This window comes from Oenanthe melanoleuca, chromosome 4 (genome assembly GCF_029582105.1).
Source record: "Oenanthe melanoleuca isolate GR-GAL-2019-014 chromosome 4, OMel1.0, whole genome shotgun sequence".
Taxonomy (NCBI): domain Eukaryota; kingdom Metazoa; phylum Chordata; class Aves; order Passeriformes; family Muscicapidae; genus Oenanthe; species Oenanthe melanoleuca.
In genome coordinates, this window is record NC_079337.1 from 21,991,982 (window position 1) to 22,016,874 (window position 24,893).

Genomic DNA, 24,893 nt, shown 5'->3' on the forward strand with positions numbered 1-24,893 from the left:
TTCAGTATCATTTAGTCCTTAATTCCTCCTTCACATAAATATGTATATAATTTATATGAAGATATGTATTAAATTACATGGAGTTTCATTTATGAACTGGATAAATGGAGCTATGTTAAAGGTGACCAAATTTATAGGCAGTTAGACCATGTAATTCATGCTGGTTTTAAGCAGCATGTCAGCAAAACAAATGCTTTGTGAATTCAGGTTATTCATTGCCTTAGATCTCTGGGTCAGGACCTTTGTTTTTTCCCAGAGTATGAAACTTGACAATAATGTTTCTATTTCATGAATCAAAGCTACTATGTGCTATCACAATAAAAACATCAGCACATACTCATGTAGAAACAGTCCTTTTCAGAGAAATTTTGCTTTGTGCTTTAGTGTGAATTGTATTGGTACTTGAGAATAAGGTACAGAGCACCTAAGTGTACCACCTAGCAACAGATTTTGCACAATTTATCCAATATTAGTACATCATTTTGGAGAGGAATATTGGCTCCATCTAGAGTGGTAAAATCCACTCCTTTGGCTTTTGTGCTACAAGTCAAGCATATTCATGAAGATTCAACCATGTATTTAAGAATACTCCTCTCACATATAGCCCCATTCATACCTGCTAGGGTACTGCCCTTGCATAGTGGTTCCTGTACATGAAAATCTAATTGTGAGTATTTAATTTCCAAATACCTTGTGAGATGAGAACAAAGGTAATAGTTAATTCCTTTCACTCATATCTTGTTTAAAATACAACTCAGATTTTGTAACTTGAATCATATTTTTGGCCTCCTGAAATCTTAAACATTAAACTGCTGTTCTTTCATGTTTTTTGAGTTGCCACAAATTGAAGATACATGAAGTATGTTTTACTGCAATGTTTCTCTATTTAAGGAAAAGTTAATCAGCAAGATCAATCTAGAGAGAGAGAGCAGAAAATTTGTTTGGAAAGACATTACATGCATGATCTCAATCTTTGCAAGAAACACCATCCTTATTTTTTTGCCCATGATAGTGTGAATTTCCATTTGCAGGTAGAGTCAATCACAAGCTCCATCCTCCATCGATGATTAGTTCATTACCAGTCACATAGGCAGACTGAAATTACATAAAATAAACAATGATTTCAAGTAATTTTTCATGGCTGTTGATTACAGGGAAACACTTCTTCTTTAAATTAAAAATCTGCTTTCTTTTTGTACACCTTTTTATGTTTTACAGAAATACCTAATAATAAAATATCTAAATAGAAACAAATGTAGAAATTAAAGCCTTTTACTTAATTCAAGGAGGTGTGGCAGAAGTATTATTAGAGGCATTAAGATGAGAATGCATCCTCAGAGTACAGACTTCAGATATCTCACCTGCAGGAATAGATACCTCACACTATGATGTTATTAGGTCTGTCCAGCTGAGCAGAATCTGACCAGGTCAGCCAATAATTATAATGGGACCTAACTAAAAACTTAGATTATATGGATAATGGGGTAAACAACTGAGCTGTTGACATTCTTCTCTATTTCTTTTCTATGTCACTGCTGAAACATTCTGAGTATATTGAAAAATAGGAATTCTGTTTATACATGATTGAAAATCCTGTGAGCAAACTGGAAAAAATTCTTAGCATTATGGAAATACTAAAACCAAGATGAAACTGAGAAACAGACTACTGAACTAATGCTGAACTAAATCCATTGAACTATTTTGACACGGACATTAGAACTGCTGGACATGTCTAGACAAATCCAGTCCAGTTTTTAGTCTCAATAAATTTACAGCAGCTGAAATAACATTGGTATGTGCTTATTAGTGGTGGTGCTATTTGCAGTGGTCTGGTATGTAACAACCACAGTGGGTCTGTTGTTTTCCTTATGCTGGACCGGCAGATTCACCCTGAGCATTAGCTAAAATCTTCAGCAGCTCTACTAATTCTACCTCCTTAAAACATGATCTAGCCATGGTGCAAGCTTAGTAAGGCTGACAAGCTCGTTTCTCTTCACCATGCAGGATGACCTGGGGTCAGTCAATTTGCTCAGGTGACATGAAACCACCAGGCCATGGCACCAAATACATAATGCCTTGCAATCACTGTCAATATTCAGAATGCCTTTTATATTGCAGGGTGAACTCAGAAAAGGAACATAATTTGGTTTTTATTTTTGTAATAATCCAGCTCAAGGAGAATATAAATTGTTCTGAAACAAACACCCTCTCTACTGTGAAGCAGCAAAGTAGCATGGGATTCTGTGACAGGACATTTTATTTTATTAAAATACTTACTTCATCAGAGGCCAAGTACACAAAGAGATGGGCCACTTCTTCAGCAGTAGCCATTCTGCCAGTCTTCTGTCTGGCTAGAAAGTCTTTCAATGCCTGGATATACAAAAGCATTTGGTATATCAAAAATAGAAAAGCAATTATTTTAACCTATTGACATGTGCAAAGCAATATAGGAAAAAGGCCTCTAGTCATAACTTCCTTTAGTGCACCAAGTAGGGAATTAAAGCTGGAAAATCATAAAATGAACGGGGATGTGAATTTCAGGTTGGAAAAATTTAGGAGACTTTTAAAAAGCACCTAAATCTCTGGTTTCAGAACAAAGCAAACATAAAATCCTTCTTCCTTTGGTGGTAGATATTCCCATGTCCTTCAAATGAGAACTTGCCATTATCTAATAAGGATGGCTAGGCATCCCAAGTAATATTGACATGCACAGGGCCAGAATGCCTTTTCTGTATTGTTTTTGCACTGCCTTGTGTGTGACACGTGCTACAATAGAAAATGTCCTCTGCTTTTGCACTGGGTACTGTGACCAACACCTGGAGTTGCTTCCATGGATGAAAGACCCTCTGCATTCACTAAGCAATATTATCTTTCTGAGGATTCAGTTCTGGTTGGTCCTTAAGTCTTCTGTCTCGAGTTCAAGCTGACCACACTTTCAAAGGAGACAGCAATGTTAAGTTACCCACAGTACTCTGAAATTGAGGACATTCTTGAATATGGGCAGAAGTGCAGTTATATATTCTTTTTTTAAAGAGTTAAAGATATATACACATGTGACCAAGCTAATAATTGCTTTCTCACCTGTTCTGGGTTAGGTCGGGCTTGGATTCTTTCTTGTAAAGATGGTGTGTCCACAGTCCCTAAGCAGAATTTTAAATTCAGTGTTAAAAATCAACTGCATCAGCAATCACAACAAAAGTTTATTTGTTCTAGTTGTATGTCTTAACACCTATGTGTAACTTTGTAACATAACTCAGGAGAAAGACTGCAAAGCACAGAGTTTTAAATTTTAGTAGAAGGCAAGAGTTTTGAGAATTAGATTCAATACTTTTCAGATGGTTAAACAATGGTCAGACTGTTAGCTAGCTCTTGCCTGCTTCTAACTTCCTAGACTGCATCTTTGAAAATAGCCATTTAAACACTGTGTAATGTATGTATAAAGTGCAGATACTAGGTTAATCAGACTAGTGGTCCAGTTTAACCACAGAATAACTTTCCTATATTACAAGCCTTTCAAGCACACTCTGTTCTTGTAGACTGCTGGTAACTTTAGTTACCTCTTTCAAGTCTATTCTTTGTTAAAAAAGCCAAACTCAATCTGGCCTTCTAGCATCTGCTCCTAGTTCACAGAATGATGTAAGAACACTTACCGGGACATATGCAGTTGCATCTGATGCCTTGTTCAATGAAATCAGCAGCCACAGCCTTTGTCAGCCCAATAACTGCTGCCTTTGAAGTACTGTAGACACACCTGTTCACAACTCCTAACAGTTTTTAGGAGTTAAGACAGCACAGAAACATAGTTAAAAAGGAAAATAATGAAAAAAGAAAGTGCCAGGATTGTTCAGTATGCACCTGCTTCTGGACTCTAGCATTTCCTGTAGCAGCTGTAGCCTCTGCTTAAGGGCATGCTAACTAGAATGCCAACTGCCAGAATTCTACACAGGTATACAACAGAGGAAAGCAAACAGCCTTTCAATAGGGTAAGTCTGGGAACTAGTCTAGAAAATGCAACAAGCAGCAAAGATTTAGGAACAGCAGAAATCCATCTGGTAATCATGATCAAGCTTCTTTTGAAAGCATAGTTAGAGCATTTCTGTAATTGTCATTTCTTCATTATAGCTCTGAAGAACATATGTACCAAGATATCACTGGAAGTAATTTATCTTTAGTTAGTAAATACTGGTAAAAAAGATTGAAACATTGAAAAAGCTCAGAGATAAGAAGTTGGAGTTAAGGATCCTGGAGTTTCTACAATTTTCCATCTGTGTCCTTGCATTTATGTTTGAGTTAAATGTGTTCACTTTTTTTCCCCCAGTCCCTCCAGGGGATTTAGAAATAGCTTTGAATTTAGAATGCCCTCTAAGTTCAAAGTTGCACAATATTTATATTGTATATCCATCACCTTAAAAATTTTTATAAGGAACTCTAGCGAGCTACTGACCTTTGATGCTGGATGCCACAGAAGACATATTTATAATATTTCCAGATTTCTGTTTAAGCATCTGCAAAAGAGTACTTATGTCACTCAAATGCAAACTATTTTTTCATCTGCAGGTTCAGCAAAATAGCCCACAGTAACTCGCAGAACAGCCCTACATGCACTTGATACACAGGGCAACAAAGTTTAATTGGCATGGGCAGATGCCATTGACTGAAGCAGTAAAGCAGAGTCTGAAATTCTCACTCAGTTCCCCTGAGCCATGTCAGGATTGAAAACCATGCCAGGAAAGGATTTTTTTGCTAGGTCAGCACCTCTCAGTCATTGCCCTCTTGTCATGGCAGTAAGTTACATCAGACAGACATCTGGTGATACCATCTACCAATGCAGCAACTCATTGATCCCACTCAAACTATTCTTGTTATGGAGAAGACTAAAGCATAACACTCTAGCATCTATGAATTGTAGCTAATTTTCTTTAAATTATGACCTTTTTAGGCATCCTAAAACTTGATATGCCTGAAGTTGTTAAAAACCCCCAAACTTTGAAAATTACATTTGGCTAAGAAAAAATCTGCCCCCCAACAAACTAAAAACCAAATCAACCAAGCAAAAAGAACTGGGACAATACTGAATAGAGTAGTTGTCATCCAGTCATGGTCACAGCTTTCAAATCTGACCTTTGCATTTATGGGAATGCAAACACCTTATTAAGTTCACAAGTTTTTGTAGACCCAAACCTAGTGATAATGTAAAGCTAAGAAGTATCTTCGAGCTGCTACCTTCATTGAATTGTTGTGCTCTAATCAGCATGTTAGCGTCAGCATTCCTGAATTTCTTCACGAAATAGTCTCCAGAGCTGTATAAAATTCATGTTAATATACATTATTTATAAATATTTTGAAGCAGTGGTATTGTGCAGCTGTGTGCTGTAGTATAATACTCTAGCACTGTATTGCAATGGCTCCCTCACTGCCCTGCATAAAGTCTGGAGTATTTTAGCTAGTTTACATATGCCAACTCCCAAAATAAGTCTTCTCTACCATATCCTTCAGAAAAATTGTCTATTTGAAATATTATGCAATGCAGAGAATGTTTTACAGTACTGTAATCTAAGGGCTCCCCTATCCAAAGTGGCACTCTTGTATTTTGTATATTTTCACAGTGGCAGCAACTCTGATCTCTCACACTTCAAACAATGCAGCAGAGATTAAAAGTCATGGGCAGCCAAGCCTTGCCTTTGGAAGGAATGTCTTGATCATTAGATACATGCTGCGAACGTTGAGGTTCATCGTGAAGTCCCAGTCTTGCTCCTCACACTCCAGAATGGTTCCATGATGAACAAACCTGGAATGAGTGCATGAAATGGATTATTGTCTGTGGTTTACACTTCTATGGCGTTTCCCCCAATTCTATTTTTTTTTAAGCTTGAAAAGGAGGACATAAGAGCTCTGCAGAATGCAAGCAGTATAGTTCTTCTGATAAGTATCAAGGACACAAATAAGACTCGATACTTGCAACAAAATGACTGACAATAAAAGAAATTTTTTTAAAAAAGTAAAGCACTAGCAGACTGTCAGCTTTGTTCACTGTTGTGCTAGGAGGGTCAAAGCCATCAGTACAGGGTACACAAAGAGTAGGGAAAATGTAAGTTCCAGAGCTGTTCTGTCTTGGCCTGGTTTATGTGGCTGTGCACAAAAAGTTCAGTTTTGATGAAAACACATGTAAGTTAGTATGAAGGGTAAAAAATCCATTAAAACATAACAAATAAAATGCATTGAAGCAATAGAAAGTAGTTCTGGAAGACAGGGAAAACTGAAAAAATAATAGTAGCAAAGAGAATCCAGTTACCCTGCAATGTTACAGAGGACGTCAATCTTTTCAATCTCCTTGGCCAGATTTTCTATCTGCTCCTTTTTGGTGACATCCAGAACCCGTATTTGAATGCCTAGAAAAAAAATGGCATTTGTTTCAATGTATTTGACTAAGAATTAGTTGACTATTTTTCAGGTGTGCTGAGGGTAGCGCTTACAATTCAATCCACTCAATGATTAAGTTAGTGCAGTGGTTAATCTGGGCCAACATATCATGCTATTTAAAATTTCAGGAGAGCATTAAAATAATCAACTGTTTTAATTGTTATACAGCATGACACAAGCAGATGAGCTAGCTTAATTTACCATAAAAACATTCCAAATAAATTTGAATTCCACTATACTCTCACACTGAAGAATTATAGAACCTATATAATCATAATGAACTTTCATGCTCATTATCATAGAATAACACTTGGAACTAGTTACATGTGCTTTCAGTGCCATTTCATGCCACATTCTCATATGTAGTTGATGATATTATGAATGAGCTTTATATAAATTAATTAATAAGGAAAAATGAATTTGCATAAATTATTAAAATCTTGAGGGCAATCCCATAGGAACAGGGTCCTGCAGAGGTTATTGAGAAAATTCCATCCTTAGAGATGTTCAGAACTGGATTAAGCAGAGCCCTGAGCAACATGCTCTAACCAGTGCCACTTTGAGCATCAGATGGAACTAAATGGCCTCCAGAAGTCTCACCCAGCAGGAATGATTCCATGAAATACTGTAAAGCTCTCTGCAAAGCATCTGAGTGTTGTCTAGCTTAAAGAAGAATTTGATTTGAAATGGATTTAAAAACTGGGGTTTTTTTGAAACCAAAGCGACAAGCCCCTGAATAGGCTTTCTATGCCTTAGTTAAATGATAGAGACAGTTTTGAAGAGATTTGTGTATTAGACCAGACTGCAGGCTGGTGATTAACATCACATTGGAATTATCTCTCCTGGATAAAAAAGACCTCAACGTGCCAAGTCTTGATGAATTGTAGATTGACTAGTCATATGTCTAAAGGATGGAAATGGCTCTGAGTATATAGGAAATTATTTCTTTCCTTGTGAGCATACTAGCAGAGGGAAAAAATGTAACACTTTCCCAAAATACCCTCAGAAGGAACCTGAAAAGCTCTCAAGTTCCCAAACAATTGCAAAGCTTGCGGTGAATTCCAGTTGGCAGACTGATATGCCAAAAGCTGTGCCAGCTGTGGTTTTGTGTATTTTACTGTCAGCCTTTAGTAGGAATTAATTAAATCCACTTTTTTCTCTCAAATCAAGTTAGAAGCATTTTCAGCTGTAAACTATATTGAAGTCTTGTTTTTTATTTCAATATTGAAAAAATACTTTTTAATGTAATATCCCACTTGTGTCACCTGTGATTAGAAACACATCTGTGCAAAACCTGCTCCTTGAAGCATGTTCCTGTAGCGTCAGTAGAAAAACAATATTCCTGAACATTTGTACAAACAGAATGGGTGTATTTAATGTTGCTAGAATTACATTTCTGAAGACATATGGATTCTACAAGACAGTAAGGAATACATTAAAAAGATAAGCCAAGTATGGACCATAGAAATGCAAAACACTAGGTCTAGCTTTTTGTATAGTGGGATGTTCTCTTGATCAGGGAAAAGCACTCCATGCCTTCCACAGCGATGCACTTGATAATTAGCCTAGCGATGCCAAAAGGTAACTGAACTGGGTGCTATTCTAGCAATCAAATATCAACTTCTCTTTGACACAAGAAAGTCAGTTGTTCCACATGTCTGGAATAATACTCTGATATGCTGATGTTGTAATATTTTACATGCTAGACCTCTGCTATTTCACACCACAGAATAAAGTGATGCAAACATCGAAAGAATTAGTCTGGATATTTTTCTTTCTTTCTGTCTTTTTCAAGCTTTTTTCAAGTCCCATCTTCAAAATGTATCTCGGACAGCCTACACAAAACTTGTAAGAGCTGAACTAATACCTGCTGTAGGGCCATTTACCTGGGTATTTCCCCAGTTCTTGCAGTTTAGACTCATTGATGTCTGTAGCAATGACTTTGGCTCCTTCTTTAGCAAAAGCCTAGAGAATACAAGAGAAGCAGTTTATATTTACATATTTCAGATCATACCAGAAATAAAATATGTTCTCTTTTCAGGTGCTTTTCAGCTTGAAATAGAAGCCAAGCCAAGCCAAGCTGAAGGCATCTGATCTCTCAGTTTTCATTCTGGGCATATCAGGGAGTTGCACACAACTATGTACCTTTGTGTTATAAAACAGATTTAAGGTGTTTTCCCATAAATAAAGTATAAGAACAGTAACTAGACTAAGGTAATGGATATTATTATTGCCCTTATTAGCTGCTCTCGTAAGCAATAAGGTTAGAATTGTCTGTATTGTTAGATTTAAATGAAATTATGAGAAATGACAGGTAAAGGCAGACGTCGTAAAAGAGGATTTTTTTATTTTGAACAAAATCCTTTGTATCTAAATCGCTGGAATAGAACAATATTAAAAGCAGCATGACTTTTGATATTTAAGCAGAGACATTGCTTTATTCTTGACAGTCTCCTCAAAAGCCTGTCTTTTTATTGTGATTACTGATAAATCAACAGCTAACAAAGTAAAGTCTGTCAAAAGTATTCTGACATCTTGGACTAATCTTCAAAGTGTTCCAAGTGCAGCTTAAGAGGATAGTGACATTAAACATACCAGCCTTCCATGGCTTGTTGAGTATTTACAAAGTGAAGCCATCAGGAAGATCACCTGCTCCTTGGACCGAGTGATTTATATAAGAGCTAAGATCAGCAGTCTTCTCTGTTCTCAACCACATGCATGAGAAGATAACTAGTCTGGCAAAAATGCTACAGGAGCTTTTCCTGAGTTGTTGATTACATTACAGAGATAACGAGAAATCTGGTTTTTTTATTTGCCATGGAAAAGGGAAGTAGCAGGAGAAGAACTGGTCAAAAGGAGTTACAAGCTAACTGGAAAGTTAATATGTACCTTGAATTCTGTTTAACAGTAATCAAACAAAATTTGTAAAGGGTTTCTTACAGGTGCTCATTGTGAACAATGTGCTAGTATCATGTGAGCTTGGTCACGTTGATCATGAATATAGGTAAAATACCTTGGCTTTACTGTAGGGGAGCTTTACAGTATCCAGCCTTAGACCAGGAAATATTACTTCTATTATCTTAGTTTTTTCCCAGAACAAAGCAACAGAGATATTGGATAAAAGATACAGAGAGTACCAACCATATATTGTTAGAAAAGCTGTTGCAGCTGTCCTCAAATCTTGTTCTTATCCTTATCTAACACCTCCCCTCAGAGTTGAAGATTTTCATGAATTGAAACAGCACAAAGCCTGCATGATACAGCACAGTGGCTATATGATTCCCTGATTTTTTCACTGTGTAGTTCTGGCCTCATCTATGGTTTATTAATTCAAGAATTGGTTTGGTGCAGGTGTCTTTGGACAAGCTAGAATGAGAGACTTGCACAGGCACAGCAGAACAAACATTTCCAACTTACAATCGCAGCTGCTCGGCCGATGCCCTGTGCTGCTGCAGACAACAGGATGATCTTCCCATCCAGCCGCCCCATGGTGCCAACCTGTGCAGGCACGGGATGGCACAGAAATGTAACAAAGATAAGCCAACACCACCCCAGGAATCAGATGCAAGTACATTCCCAAAAGCAGACATGATCCAGATGTACCTTTGCCATCACAGTTGTCCTGTTTGGCTGCCGTGTGACCCTCAGTTATCCAGGGCTCTGAGAGGCAGGGCTGCCCCACCTTTTCTTTTTTTTTTTTAGTTATAAAGGACCTCAAGAGGTCAAAAGACACTTGAGCTCAGAAGTTCAGCTTCATTGTAACAGAAATTAGATTTTATTTTTTCCTAAACGGGCAAAAATACCCCAGGATGAAACAGCAGCCCCAGTGAAGCAGGAAGGTGTGTGGGGAATGAAGCTGCCAGTCCTGCCTCTTATTCCCTGTTCTCAGGGAACACTGACCGTGCTTGGGGCAGTAGGGAACCTCTAGTCTGGATGGAGCAGCCATCCATTTTTGCAAAAGGCAAAATACAGCCCTGTTCAAGTGCTGTGTAAGGTTTAACCAAACACAGCATGCAAAAATGCAGACAAACAAGTAAAACCAAATGCCAAGTCTCAAGTTTCTAAAAAGTGAGGTCAGTGTGGTATCTGGAATTTGTTAATTAGGTTCCCCATAACCAAAACTCTTGCATTTTCATAATCCTCCAAGCAACTTTGTCTATGTAGATAGGAATGTAGAAAGGTGTCATAAGAACAGTCTTTAAATATACACATAAATTCAGCACACCAAGTACTTCACTGGGAAATTAGGATAAAAGTGCCACAATCTTTCCTATGTTAGCAGCCACTGCTGTCCTCTAGAGATACTCAAATCTGTGACTCAGATTACTGTGTCAAATTTAGTGTCCTACTTCTTGAATCCTTTACTCATTTCTCTTATTTTGATTAGAAATTCTGTTTTGTTATATGTTTTTCCTGACAAAAGTTGAAGCAAAACTCTTTTCCTGAAGGTTACAGACTCAACAAATTAGACTTCTGAAGCAACATAATGGAAAATTTTTTCCAAAAGCCACCTGGATCAGTTCAAGTACTTCCCCTTAACACGTGGGAACCAAAATGCATTATAAATACATTTTTCAATCTAACAATCAAGTTTTATGAACATTTGCCACAGCGATTCTATGAAGCATTTACAAATAAATGTTAATATAGTCACTCACCAAGAGACCTCAAACAGCTGTGTTATATTTACCGACCCTTGTATAAAAGGAAGTTCTAGAGTTGTTTTTTTTTTTTTACCGTGCTTGTGGGATTTGTAGTCCAACTGCTAAGTTTCTCTATACGAACGTAATTTCCTGTTGAAACACTGAGATGCTGCCATCTAGTGAAACTCAGGATTTTAAAAAAAGTGTGATTTTTCTCCTGCACAGGAAAGGACACACAAGTATAACCAGCATTAGCTGGCTCTCTGTCAATGAGAATTCAAGAGGTCAGTAGGATTCCAACCAAAAGCCACAAACATGTTTTTCCAAGCAATGTCCTTTTGCAATATAAACTATCAAATTCCAAACCAGGACAAAACTTATGTGGTTTTTTTTTTGTTGTTGTTAAACTGGTGATTTATCAGCATATCTTTTGGTTTAATTTGCATAAGTTAAAGCAGAATTAATACGATTAAACTGAAAAATTCTAGGACAGGCTAATTTAGCTATAAGCTCACACCAGACTTAAAGCTACCTGATAGTATTATTAAGGAATTTGGTGTCCTGCCCAAACTTCATTAGTTTGTTCTCAGCAAAGGTACTTCTGTGGCTAAACTGGGACACACATACACAAAAGTTCAGTTTATCCAGTCTTTCTGCTAGACTATGATAGATTTAAGGCTTTCTAGATCAGCTCTCCAGTAAAAAAAAAAAATCTTAATTTGCTACAATTAAGCATCTTTGCTTAAAATGCTAAAAGCATCTATCCTTCTGCTCCCTAAGCTTTTGCCACTGGAATTTAGCCACAGATCTGTTGCAATAAATTTCTGCCTTTTTTAGTTCAATCACCAGAAAAATCACCAAATCTAGTTGTTCCAAGCAAGTAATAATTAACCAAAAACCACTGGAAATTGTATATGGAAGAGGTAGATCTATATATACACCACCTTTCCTGATTCTGGAAGAAAAATAGTCAGTCTAATTCATTTAGAACACCAAAATGCTGGTAGCCAAAGGAAATCTCATTATAGTGGGAAATAAATAATAAACCAACCAACCAAAAAAAAACCCACCAAAAAACAAAACAACCCTACCTAAAACAAACCTGGAAAACTTCCAACCAACCTCAAAAACAAAATAAAACAAAACAAAACAAAAAAAAAGAAACCAAAACCAAACCACCACAAACATACCAGGACTCTGCATTTATTCCTCTCGGAAAATAAATACCTGTGGTCAGAAAGAAGACATTGCAGTGCCCAACTCTGTAATGATATTTAGAATCTGTATATTTGGCTCATCATGCCTTTAAAAGATTCCCAAAACACATTCAAGGCCAGAGACTGAGATAAATCCTTCTTAGTAGGTACAGGAGTTGGCAGTTTTCAGCTATTCAAAGTAAATAAAGGTTGGTTCTTCATTGAAGAAGTACCTCCATGAGGTAAATAATCCTTGTGTGACTCCCCCAGTTCCAGTAACTGCTGAATGCTCAGGAACACATCAGTGTAGCCATTTGCTTGTCAGTTTGGATGACCCAAACAGGACCTAGCATCACTGACAGATTTATTCCTATAAAATAAGGATGATGCTTTTGATGCAGGTATCTTTCTTAGGTATGACTTTCTCATCTCATGATGATGATTTCATCCTTAATGGAGTTGATCTCGGATTCTGAGTGCCCAATTCCTGTTTGGCAATGGAGGGCATGGAAGGGAGGAAAGGGAGGAGGATCTATGTTTTAGACTTCAACCATTTTCTGACAGACTCAAAGAATTTAATAAAACTCTAAAAACCATAAACTTCTGCAGAAGTAATTGCTGCAGAAGGTTATAGAGGACAGAGACAAGAAGGATAATTATGATGGAAGTGATGAAATCAGTATAAAAGAGATTTGGTAACAGACAATATTGTAATCAGCATCCTTGGATCACAGCACAAGTGAGCAGCAAAACCATTTTTACATATTTAACACATTAAATTTTATTGTCAAGTGAAAAATTCTTATATAAAAGATACAAAATGTAGGTCTCATGGTACAGATAAGTAGGTTAATAAAAGATCCCAAAGATCTGGTTTGTTTTCCCTTCACTAGAGAAGCAGAAGAGTGTTAAGTCCATTGCTTACAATTAAAAAACCCCTATACACAACTTCAGACAGGTATACTGAAAAATGATGCAAAATTCAAAGTTACTCACAGTACCATAATTGGCTGAGCTGCAGAAAGTTTTAAGGACTTTAAGAGGAACCCTTGATTGTGTACTCTACAAACAGAAGATCAGTCATTTGGGTTGCAGTATCCAAAGAGGTCAAGATTGTGGTGAAAATGCAGTTTCTGTTGGCTTAAAGAAAGCATGGTATAAAAACCACATGCTAAGGAACAAAAAAATATTTCTTGCCAAGTTAACAGCACTCTGAAGATATAAATATCAACACGCCAGAAAAGGGCTGTTTTAGGAATGACAGAATGAAAAGTTTGAGATTGAGAAGTTTCACAGTAGGTTAGTTTGTGATCCATTCATTTTTCCATTCTTTTTTCAATACATTAGCTTCTCTTTGCCATCAAAAAAACACCACAACACCAAAGTAGAACATCAGCAGATTAGCAGGTTGTGGGGCAACATCTGGTTTTCCATTTTTGTCCTCCTATTCCAGCTTTCCCAGTTGTGAGAAGTAGAAACTCCAAGACAGCAAAGATGGAAGAGGCTGGTTTTTAACCTGAAGCAATTTTCTTCTGTATTTGCAGATCCTGGCTGTAGCTACTGTAAGGGCAGCTTATGACAGAGCATCTTTACTGGGTGCTACAATCAGGGGCTTTATCTTTGTCTGAAGTCCCAAACAAGTGCTTAAGACGTTCTTCTGTGGCCTCTGTGCCCTCAGGTCTTGTATCTGTACAGGAGACAAGAACATTAAAGCCTTTCAGTTAGACAAGCAGCAGGAATGCAGTGATTCAATCTTGATTAGTGTTTTGTACATCAGCTCCTCTGAGGAGCTTTGTGTTGTGAGGAAAGCTGTGCTATAACCAAGTTGGCCATTGCAAATGAGTCATGTTCTTTCTGGAAGTCTGCAACTAGTACCCCAAAAACTGGCTACTCTTTAACGTGCCTGCTGGGGCCTTTTGAAAGCTGAGAAGCATGAGGGCAGAAGTTACTAAAAGTCAGCAGGCCAGACATAAGAAATCTGAAGTGAGGCTGAGGAACAGAAGTTCTCATCCAAACAGCTATTACTGCAGCTGGAGCCAGGCAGAGTAGCAGATGCAACATCAAAGACTAAAGTCTACCATCTTGAAAAACTTGAGAAAGAAGTTAACCAGCCGTTAACTTTATATAGTTCTACCAGAAATCTCTGCTTAACCAATGTAAAGTTGAAAAGCAAAATATTTTAGAGCACCAGCTATCTAGTAACAACATTTTGTTGATTCACTTTTAAAAGTCACTCATCAACACTTCCACTGCAGAAAAGGAAAAAAAAAAGTTTGGATATTCTTCAGCAGGTGAAGAATTCATTTTGGTATTTTGATTCTGTAGAGCATACAGAAGCCTCACAACTCAGATGATCAGCTTTTCAACAGTCAGATGATAAATCATTCAGGAATACTGTTATCATGCAAGTTTCAGATCTCAGGCCATCCCTTACATTTTGCATCTTCAAATCTTATAGGACACTACCACTGTGCTACGTACCTGTTAGCACACCCAAGTTGGAATTATCAAAGAAATTTGTTGGACAGGTCAGAGGCAGAGGCTTTGGTAGATCCTGAGTCACTATTTCCTGAGAAGCAGTTTCTTTGGAAGGTGAAGGCATTTGCTCTTTAAAGAAATATGACACTGCCTTCTTAGGAGACCTTGGTATTGTCTCTCGAATACTTTCTCTTGAGGATTGTTCTCTCAATTTTAGTGCCCTTTCTTTCCATTTCCTGAGTTCCTCTTTGAGTTGAAGTTCATTACTGCAAAGAAAAGAACCCCAGCATTCAATTAAGAAAAGTTTAAAGCAGTTTCCTTAAGGAAAAATTCCTGAAGAACAGACAGTTCTGTATTTTCAGATGGCATATCACAGACATGGCAATACAATAGCTGTGTATCTTGGGTTCAGAGGATTTTTTTTAAGCTAAAATTTCTTCCAACACACAATTCAAGTGTATCTTCCAGCATTTACAAGATTCTTAAGAAAGCAAGCAATTTAAAGTAAAAAGGCCTTTATGAGCCATAAAACTACTTTAAATAAAAGTTTATGATGTGAAATCTAAAATTAATGGTTACTCACTTCCATGGTCTCCCAGAAAGAAACACTAATGCTTAACATAAATATTGATTATGTCGAACAAATGATTTGATATGTTGCTAGTCAGCTGTCCACTTACCTCAGTAGAAGGTCTTTTTGTTTCTTCAGCTGCAAGTTCTCTTTCTGCAGCTTAGCTTGTTCAGATTTTATAACAAGCATCTGTGTGCTCTGTACAATACCACTGCCACCACCACAAGTAAGGGGTATTTGGGACTGCTGAGGATCTGCTTCTTTCAGCACTAGAAAACAGATTTATACATATGTGTGTGCGTTATTTGGAGAGTGATTAAAACCAAGCCAATACATTTTAAAGCCTATTTTTTCTTGTGGTCTTATATGTGAAACCTCACTGGGTTACAAGTGCCATTACAACAGTTACTCTTTTTTCTACACAAAACACACCTCTCAGTATCCACACTACCACGGAGATATTAACATAACAGATTCTTCACTGGACCATTTAGGGGTAAAATAGTTATTGTTCCAGTTAGGTCATAGCTTTGATTAGTACTACATATTTGTATGTCAAGGAAAAAGTGGAAACATGAGCTACCACCACTGCAGATTTTCCCTCCACAAGGGCAAATGTGGCTGGAGAAAAACACAAGAACTGCTGTGATTCTAATGCAGTTCATATACAGCTAATGTAAACAATTTTCCATCTCACGTTCTGGTGCACCTAATTCTCCTCATATCCTTTGAATACAAGGCCTGCATCTCAATCTGGTCTTTACCCATATAACCTCAAAACTCTGTGTTTAACATGAGAGAGTCCCTTCCATTTATCTTGAATTTACCAGTAACATCTTGCTCTTGGTGTGCTCTTCTCAGTTCTTCTTTTAGCTTTGTTAACTGTTGTTCTTGATGTTCTGCAACAGCTTTATAATTAGCAAGTCTATATGAGGCAGGAAGGGAGGGAAAAAACAAATCAGAAAACCTCAGTTTAATAGTTATTACGGTTTCAGTTGAATTCCAATGATCTATCAAATACAAGACACACACATGTTACACAAGAAAAACTACATAAACCTGGCTGTCAGTTAGATTTTAGGTAACGTGCACCCAAAAATTGGACTAATTATTTTTGGTGTATCCCTTCTCTCTAGAGAAGTAGAGAGTGCTTTCAGTTATTGCTTTCCCCTTGCCTTCTTTTGTCAGAATAGTCATTTAATTTCTGGCTGAATGTGGTTGAGAAATTTTGGTGGGTGTACAGGGAAGAAGTTTTGTAAGCAACCCAAAGTACATAGAGATTTTACTTTCTCTAACCACCATTAAAACTTACAACACGTCAAGCTGAATGATTACTTCTTATGTGGGAAAAATAAAGAGGGAAGTAGAAGGCAAGAATGAAGTAGTTGAGAATTGCAAGAAGATAAAATTTGAACTTACTTCATTTCCAAGGAGTTGGATTGTTTCATTCTTTCCAGATCACATTTTACCAATTGTGTTTTGAGATGGTCAATTTCTTCTTTGTACAGCTCAGCACCTTTATCTAATTTTGCCTGAATGCAAAATATTTAATATAAATAAGGGCTTTTTACATAGCAATGAAATAGAGTTGTTTGCCTTGTATCTTCATTACGATCTGCTAGATTTTGCTGTACAAAACCAGGAGCGGGAAATTATTTTTCACTAAGGTGGCTCACATCACCAACTAGCAATACAGCAGCAGTTGGTATCCTACTCTGCTGTATTACATGTAACCATACTTTAGCAAGTTTTGCTGACTTCTGTGCAGATATAAATCTGGGAATTTTAAAGTAGTGTGCAAATATATCACATTGAGTAAACAGTTCATGCTTCAGTTTAAAGGTTTTAAAATGTTTAAAATGTTTCAGAAATACATCACATACAAGCAACACATTTAGTTTCTAGTATTGTAATATGAGTTCTAAATGTTGCCCACTGAAGGTTGCACTGGTAGAATGTGAAACTGCCTGCTAAACAGTGGAGTGTTTTACTCTAGGAATGCCAACAGAAGAAGTAACACTGACTATAGAGAGCTGTGTTTCACCTACAACTGTTGTCAAGCATTCTTTGTGTCTTTCATCAGGGGAAATAGAGAGGAGCGAAGTATTTTGCTCATACCTGAAGACTCTTCTTCTCTGCTAGGGCAGTCTTGAGGCAATCATCCATCTCATTCAGTTTGGCATGTAGTTGGGTCAGCTCACTTGTCTCTGTTTTTATTCGGATCTGTGCTTGTAACTTGCTTATCCTGTCATCTTTCACTTTGACACTTTCTCCTACTTCATTTATTACATTCTCTAACTTCTGAATTTTTACTTCCATAGCCTATTGAGATACATCAATCAATCAGTTATGAACAGTTATGTCAAAAGATAGTAACAGTAACAGCATGTGGTCATATTCTCAGCAAGAACTAGCAAAAACCCAAACCACACAAAAAAATCCAACGCTACAGGCTCTATGGCAGGTCTTCATGTCCAGGTCACTGTTTTGTGTCACCTTTTAATAGTCTAGAACACTCAAGTCTAAGAAAAGAAAAAGTGCTTTGGAGAAGAGTAACTGTGACATAAACAGGAGACAGAAAACAAGTTCTCAATTCCTGTGATTAAATAGAGAATTCTCCAGCTTCATGTCTGACATAGTGAATACCATATATTTACAGGAAACATCAAGAGTATCACCCTATTAAAGTCAATACTTCCAAAGTAAATGAAAACATTTAATATTAATTTCTAAACTGAATATCTATTTGTGTACAGAAATCAGGCAATTAAAATAATCATGTTACAGGTAAGAGCTTAAAATTCTACTTTGGAAATAAAAGAGCTACTAAAATAAAGTGTACTCTATTTGTATTGTGGTGGCAGAGATTTACAGTTGCCATCAATCCTTATTTTCAATTTGGAGTACTCTCCCTTAGAAAGCAAGCATCAAAGAAGTTTTCCTTAGGAAGAAGTATTGGTACCTTTTTGTCTTGTTCTGCAGCCTTTAATTTATTATGAAGCCTATAATTTTCTTCTTCTAATGCCAGACTGGCAGAGCCACCAGGGGCCAGCTTTTCTTTTAGAGTGTTTAGATCTTGAAGCAACTCTTGATTTTTCTCTTTTCTCTGTTTTAATTCAACATCAGCATTTTTACTATAATTGGCAGTTCTGGCATCCAGCTCTGAAGAAAGTTCAAGGAGTATCTGAAAATGAGTAGCATCATACAGAATAATTTTAAATATTTTTTTAATCTGCTAGAAATATGGCAAGTGAAGAAACAGCAAGTACCTTAGCCTGTATTATTTTCACATTCTTGTTTCACTGCCCTATTTGAAAATGCTTGCTGTCAGAAACGGTATCATTATCACTCAAAAGAACATTTTCATTTCCAGAAGAGAGGGAGGCAGGAAGGGGCACAAGAGAAGATGACAGTGTATTGCAGGTTTACCAGTGTTTCTGCATTAACTCAAACTCTAATATTAGAGAAACAAAGGAACTATATTGGGAAGACTTCTTGAATGCCAGCAACAGAAAACCATAATTATTCACAGACTTTTTTTTACTAGAATGTATTCACTGACTAAAGGAAATTAAACCTACACATTGGACTATTTTAAAAACCCACATGTTCGATATATCAGATAAATAAAAACTTCATAATTGTCAGGAAATTTTTTAGATTTTTCTTTGTTTGTTAAAAGTTGTGATCCACATAATATTAGGATCAGGGAATTCTTCCAAAAACCTTGCCAACACTGCGAAATCCCAAACAAGTTAAGACTGACTATTGACTCCACAGAAGAAACTTTAAAATAGGCTAAACTTAAGATTTAATCAGAAAGATGAAATCTCATGAAATCCTGTTCATGATGCACTAAACCCTGAAAAATGCTGTCCAGGTTTCCAAAAGAGGCAAGAGGGAAGCATCAGAACGGAGTGTAAGTATAAATTTAACTGAGTTTTAAAAATGGCTATAGTAGTTTTGATAAAGTTTGGCAAGAAAAGCAACATTATTCAGACTAATAAAACCCCAAATAAACATCCCCACACCCCCTCCCCCATTTATTACCCAGAAAGTCTTTTAGAAAGCCAGTTTCCATGTCTGGATGCATAAGGAACCTTTAAAAATCTTTTCAGTACTTCTGTGTCTTACAGATAATTACATAAATGCTGATAATAAATCAATGATCATTGAAGAGCCTTTTTTGTGTTTTGTTTTCAATTATAGGCATTTACAGACTGCTTACACAAAATACACTTCTAATTCTATAACATTTAATTTTACCTTTACTTTAGGAGTCCAGAATTTAAAGACTTGCAAGAGTCTTTCATTATCTTTCTCGAGTTCTTCTTTCAGTTCCTCTGCATCCCAGTGAGTTCCTGAACAAGCTTCCCAGAACTGTGTTGTTTCTTTTCTAGCAGTTTCTTCCTGCTGTAACTCTGCTTCTATGCAGACAAGTTCATGTTCCGTTTCTGATACATCTTTGAGAATGCTCTTATAAAAAAAAGGGAATTAAAATTTAAACACTGTTTTGATTATTACATATCTAAATATACCTTCTGTCCTCTCAGTTATCAGTATAGCAGGAAGTCTGTTTTAGCATCTAATTATCATATAAAAGGAGTTTTGCTAGACTTAACATTGCACCCTATTGGGAAAACAAAAAGACAATCTACATTCCTAGGGCAGATGAAAAGGAGAAAAAAAAGTGCTTATTAGCAGAAGTTTATTCCATTGTTTTAGAACGAGTCATCTTGGTATTGGACAGTATGTATTGTAGAGGGCAAATAAGTAAATAGCATTCCCACTATTTTCTAACCTATTAATCTTATTTTAGCTGCTTTACAAAGCAAAATCCTCTTACTATAGAACTAGTAGCATACAAAAATAACTCTATTCATTCACCCCCCCCTTAAGTGAAGTTTCAACAGATAAACCCAATGCCATTAGATTCCCACCACCACATGACCCCATGCCTTTGGAATGGATCTTTACATCTATTTTTTTTTCCAAATTACCTCTGCATCCAAGTGGAAACTCTGCAGCCCTTCACTGCTGTTTAACTCTTGAGATGATACTTCATTCTGCTTCAAATTAATCTTCCTGAGACATTGTATCTGGGATTGTAGGTGATCTTGTTTTCTCTTTTCCTCAAGCAATTCCATTTCATATTTGTGAACAGCAGTGTGATATTCTCTTTTCTTGTTGCAAACAGAACCGAATAGAAGCTGTTGCAGAAGCACAGGATGTATCAGTGAGCCTGCTTTAAAATGGTACCCTGCATCCAGCTAAAATACAGTATTTTACAATTCAATCTATCTATTCTCTGAGCCTCTAAATGCCCAGGATAACCAACACATGACTAAGAAAACCAGGTTCAATATGTGCATTACAGTAATGGCATGTAAACCTTTTAGCTGAGACAGCACTTTTTCAGTATCTTATTTTTCTGTAGACTCCAAAAAAATCTAAGAAGTTTAAAAGGCTCTAGACAGCTTCCCACAAATCTTAAATTTGAAAAACAAAATATATTTTTTTAATATTTATTTTCTCTTGGAGTTGTGAAAGTTGTGGTACAGATGATCTATGACTCATGGTGTTTTAAAACTACTCTAGCGGAGCTTGCTAGTTGGATCTTGAACGTCTTTAACCATGAAAGTTAAAAGCCATCTATAGAAAAACTAAACCTAAAATGGCTGCATTAAGTTATAAAACAAGGCTTTTTGGAACATTAGTTCAACTTCCAAGTTAATGGATAATTATAGACATGACTGCCTGTCAAGAGCTTCATCCCCTCTCTCCAGGCCTGTGCATATTTCCATGCTCCAACCAAAAAAACCTCCAGCTCTTAATATTTAATTGTAAATAAACAAGCAGGAAAAACTTTATCATTTACTGTACTTCTGCATATGTTAACAGGAATTGTTTCCCAACTACCCTTAACCATTTTACTGATAATTTTAGTCCAATGGAGAAACTGATTCCAAACTGGGGAAGATCTGCAAGGCTGTGAAATCATCAAACTACTTGGGTAGTTTTGCAGAGTAAACACGCATCTCCAAGCCATCTTGCATGTCTCTTTCCACCACAGAGAAATACATACTTAGCCATCTATTATTTGATTTCTAGAGTACAGAAAGAAAATTTCGTTTTCCAATTAAAATAGATTTTTAATGAAATAATTCTGTGCTAAACAGCTGAACTACAATTAAATACTAAGTTTGATTGTAAAGCAATCATTATCAACTTATTTTCTCCAATGTATGGATTCTCAAAATCCAAAGCTAGAGTATATAAAATCCTAGCTGTTACTATTGAGAGCTTGTAAAAAACCCCCAAAATCCAAATCATAGCGATATGAAGCATCCACATATTCAGCATTTTAAGTTGATACCTTCAATTTGGTCAGTAACTTCTGGACACGAGTGTTCATTTCTTCATTTTTAGTTTGAAGTGTTTTGACTTGTTTTCTTTGCTCCAATGCAAGCTGAGGCAGTATCACAGCTATCAGTGCTTTCTGACTATTCAGTTCACTCTTTAGCTTAAGAGACACTGTAGAGAGACATTCATATCTCTTCCCCATGGCTGGGAATTTCTCAAGAAGCTCCTAAATGCAAGTGAAACAAATTAATTAGTTCACAATAAGGAAAAATGTGATTAGCTGTGAACAGAAACATAAAATACATATTATCTGACTCCAGGACTAACCCCTACAGTATGTATTGGTTTTACAAGAGGAAAAGTTATTATGATTAAGACTTCAGTTTTGACTTGCCACAGGGATATGACAAAAACACTAATCCAGGCACAAACTCAGATAATTTCTTAATTTCCCAGCAAATAAATTTACAAGCTGAAATTGTTTTTAGGGTTTAGGTTGCCTGGCAACATCAAGACTTGTAAATCAGGCATGAAAGAAAATTCTTGCCTGTTCACAAGTCTGCCAGCTGGCATTCCCCTCAGGATGGACTTTTAGGTTTAACTGCTCCTACTTGCCTGAAGGAAGGGGCTCATGAAGTGGGCCCTAGCACTCTGCCATGAAAAGGAAGGTGTGAACGAGCAGTAAGCAGGCTCAGTAGTGCTACAGACTTGAAGACCCAGTAAACTGCAACTCCAGTATCATCTTTAATTATGTCTATGTTCCACATTTTAAAATAAGTATGAAACTCCTATAACATATTCCCTCCATCATTGGTTCTTAGTTGAAAGAAGTTCAACTTCATCAGTTTTCTTAACTCTTCACCTCACAGTAAAAACTCTGGAACACTGAGAAGAGGCAAACAAGACCCTATCAATTACAGAAGTCAGAAGGGGAGAGTGCTCTTAAAAGTGATCTGCTGATGTTTACTTCCTTCATTACGTTTTAACTATATCAGTTGTGCTGGTATTTTGTTTTCCATTGGATGGCGATGGAAGAAAGTTCTGTGTTGTTGTTGGTAGGGTTTGAGCTCTGCTCTTCGTAGTTTTAGGGCGTAAGGGTTTATTTTGTTGAGTCATAGTTTATTTCTTCATTGTAATTTGGTATTTTGGTGTGTTTGGGGTTACAGGGCTTTGTTGTTGGTAGTAGTCTACTTTCTCATTGTAATCTCATTTCTTGTTGTTTGGGCGCCAGATGAGATGATGCAGAGTCCCCAGGCAGTGCAAAGTGCCCTTTATTGCAAAACCCAGGCCTTTTTATGCACTTAGCTGGTTATCAGTTTCCATCCTTTTAAGGCACAACAAGCCCAATTCACTCAGCCACCATACACGGCGACATGGACATGAGGCAGTCACGCAGCACGGCTCCCACATCTCTCTACCCCTGTTCCAGCTGAGTCACTCAGTTCCTTTCTACTTAGCCAAAGTAGCAGGCCTGAGCCATGATTTTACAAGGGTAGCAAGGCCCTTATTTTATAAGGCTTTACCTATCTGCAGCAATACACATTGATAAATCCTATTTATTTTGGCTTTTGGTAGGTTACCAGGACTTCACGTATCTGTGTGAAAATATACTCAGGATAGCTAGCTAACAAAAGGTCTGAGGAATTCCTAGTTTGAGGGCAGAAGCATTTTAATTTATTTGAAATTAATTTATTTGAAATTAATTTATTTGACACCAATTTAGTATTTGATGGGGAATAATAGAAGGAAGGATTTAGAGGATTTTATAAAACCAAAGTGCTTCTGTTTGAGGTTCAACAAGGGGAACTGCCAGGTCACAACACCTCCCGTGCAGTGCTGCAGGCTGGGGGAATAGTGTCTGGAAAGCTTCCCAGAAGGAAAGGACCTGGGGATGCTGGTCAACGGCTGGCAGAATGTGAGCCAGCAAGTGTCCCAGTGGTCAAGAAGGCTAATGGCATCCTGGCCTGTGTCAGGAATAGTGTGGCGAGCAGGAGTAGGAAACAGATTGTTACTAGCAAGGCCACACCTCAAATTCTGTGCCCAGTTGTGGGCCCCTTGTTGTGTGCAAGAAGGACACAGAGGTGCTGCAGCGTGTCCAGAGAAGTGCACTGGGCTGGGAAGGGTCTGGAGCACAAGTCCTGTGAGGAGCAGCTGAGGGAGCTGGGGGTGTTTAGGCTGGAGAAGAGGCAGCTCAGGGGCACTGCCCTGCTCTACAGCTGCCTGGCAGGGAGGGGTAGCCACATGGGGGTCAGCCTCTTCTCCCACGTAACGTGGTAAGTTGTACTGGAGGAGGTTTAGACTGGTTATTAGGAAAAAACTGAAAAGAAAAGTTTGTCAAGTACTGGAACAGGCTGCCCAGGGAAGTGGTGGAATCACTTCAAAGATGTGTACATCTGGCACTTAGGGACACGGTTTAGCAGTGATCATGGCAGTGCTGGTTTAAGGTTTGAAATCTAAGAGGTCTTTTCCAACCTAAATGATTCTATGATCCTACATGGCTAGTTATTTTCATTGGGGTGGCTAGACAGTAATGAAAGCAAGAGAGATGTTCTGTGGACATGAAATTGAACTTCTCAGTTGACGCAAGATGTGCAATCACAGAACAACAGCAAATCAACTGATCCTAGGTATGCAGCATCTTAGCAAGATATGCAAACCATTCTATACATAATGCACAAATGGCTTATGCTCCATGATGAGTGTTCTGTGTGCACCATTAAAAAAGGTAGAAAAATAAGCTTACCTTAATCTTCAGGGTTTTTTCTTTCAAGCTCTCATCAGCCACCTGCTCTGCAATATCCACTGAGTTTACCTGAATGGACATGTTATTCAGGTCTTTATGCTTCAGTTGTTCTAAAGCATAATCCAGTTTTGCCTTTGTTTCAAGACACTGTAATGAAAGCACACATATTTAAGTAATGTTCAACACGAGAAGTTATGAGTTACTCAGGTATGCAAATTGCAACACTCACCATATCAGAATTTCTTTGCAATTCGGTCTTGAGTTGGTCCCGCTCAGACCTGACATTCTGAAGAAGCTTTTGTAGCTCATCTTTTTCTTGATTAAATGATGAGATGTGTTCTTTAAATTGTAAAGAGTGACTAGTTCTTTCAGCTAATAACTGGTCCTTCTCACATGATACACAATTTAGGGTCTCAGTTAATTGTTGAATCTACAGTGAACAGTGTAGAAAAATGCAAATCACAATTTCATAGTCATGG

At 37.3% G+C, this 24,893-nt stretch overlaps 2 protein-coding genes across 2 annotated transcripts in view; both read right to left on the bottom strand.

The window, feature by feature from the left end:
* Window positions 1-860: 860 nt before the first annotated feature.
* Window positions 861-11,168, bottom strand: BDH2 (3-hydroxybutyrate dehydrogenase 2). The gene is made up of 10 exons (XM_056489383.1): window positions 11,079-11,168; window positions 9,838-9,918; window positions 8,307-8,385; window positions 6,293-6,389; window positions 5,680-5,788; window positions 4,445-4,505; window positions 3,651-3,764; window positions 3,082-3,140; window positions 2,278-2,370; window positions 861-1,095 (listed from the first exon to the last, which is right to left on the bottom strand). Exons 2-10 carry the CDS (start codon window positions 9,907-9,909, stop codon window positions 1,042-1,044), a joined length of 738 nt encoding a protein of 245 aa, XP_056345358.1. The 5' UTR covers window positions 9,910-9,918; window positions 11,079-11,168; the 3' UTR covers window positions 861-1,041.
* A 1,216-nt stretch (window positions 11,169-12,384) lies between these two features.
* The window catches only part of CENPE (centromere protein E), a 44,990-nt gene continuing 32,481 nt past the window's right edge, over window positions 12,385-24,893 (bottom strand). The window contains exons 38-49 of the mRNA XM_056489386.1: window positions 24,644-24,844; window positions 24,415-24,561; window positions 21,685-21,897; window positions 20,309-20,518; window positions 19,575-19,784; window positions 18,271-18,492; window positions 17,427-17,630; window positions 16,728-16,840; window positions 16,136-16,233; window positions 15,418-15,577; window positions 14,741-15,003; window positions 12,385-13,946 (exon numbers count right to left, since the gene is read on the bottom strand). Coding sequence (XP_056345361.1) covers window positions 13,849-13,946; window positions 14,741-15,003; window positions 15,418-15,577; window positions 16,136-16,233; window positions 16,728-16,840; window positions 17,427-17,630; window positions 18,271-18,492; window positions 19,575-19,784; window positions 20,309-20,518; window positions 21,685-21,897; window positions 24,415-24,561; window positions 24,644-24,844 — 2,139 coding nt within the window. The 3' untranslated portion in view covers window positions 12,385-13,848. The remainder of the gene's footprint in view (window positions 13,947-14,740; window positions 15,004-15,417; window positions 15,578-16,135; window positions 16,234-16,727; window positions 16,841-17,426; window positions 17,631-18,270; window positions 18,493-19,574; window positions 19,785-20,308; window positions 20,519-21,684; window positions 21,898-24,414; window positions 24,562-24,643; window positions 24,845-24,893) is intronic.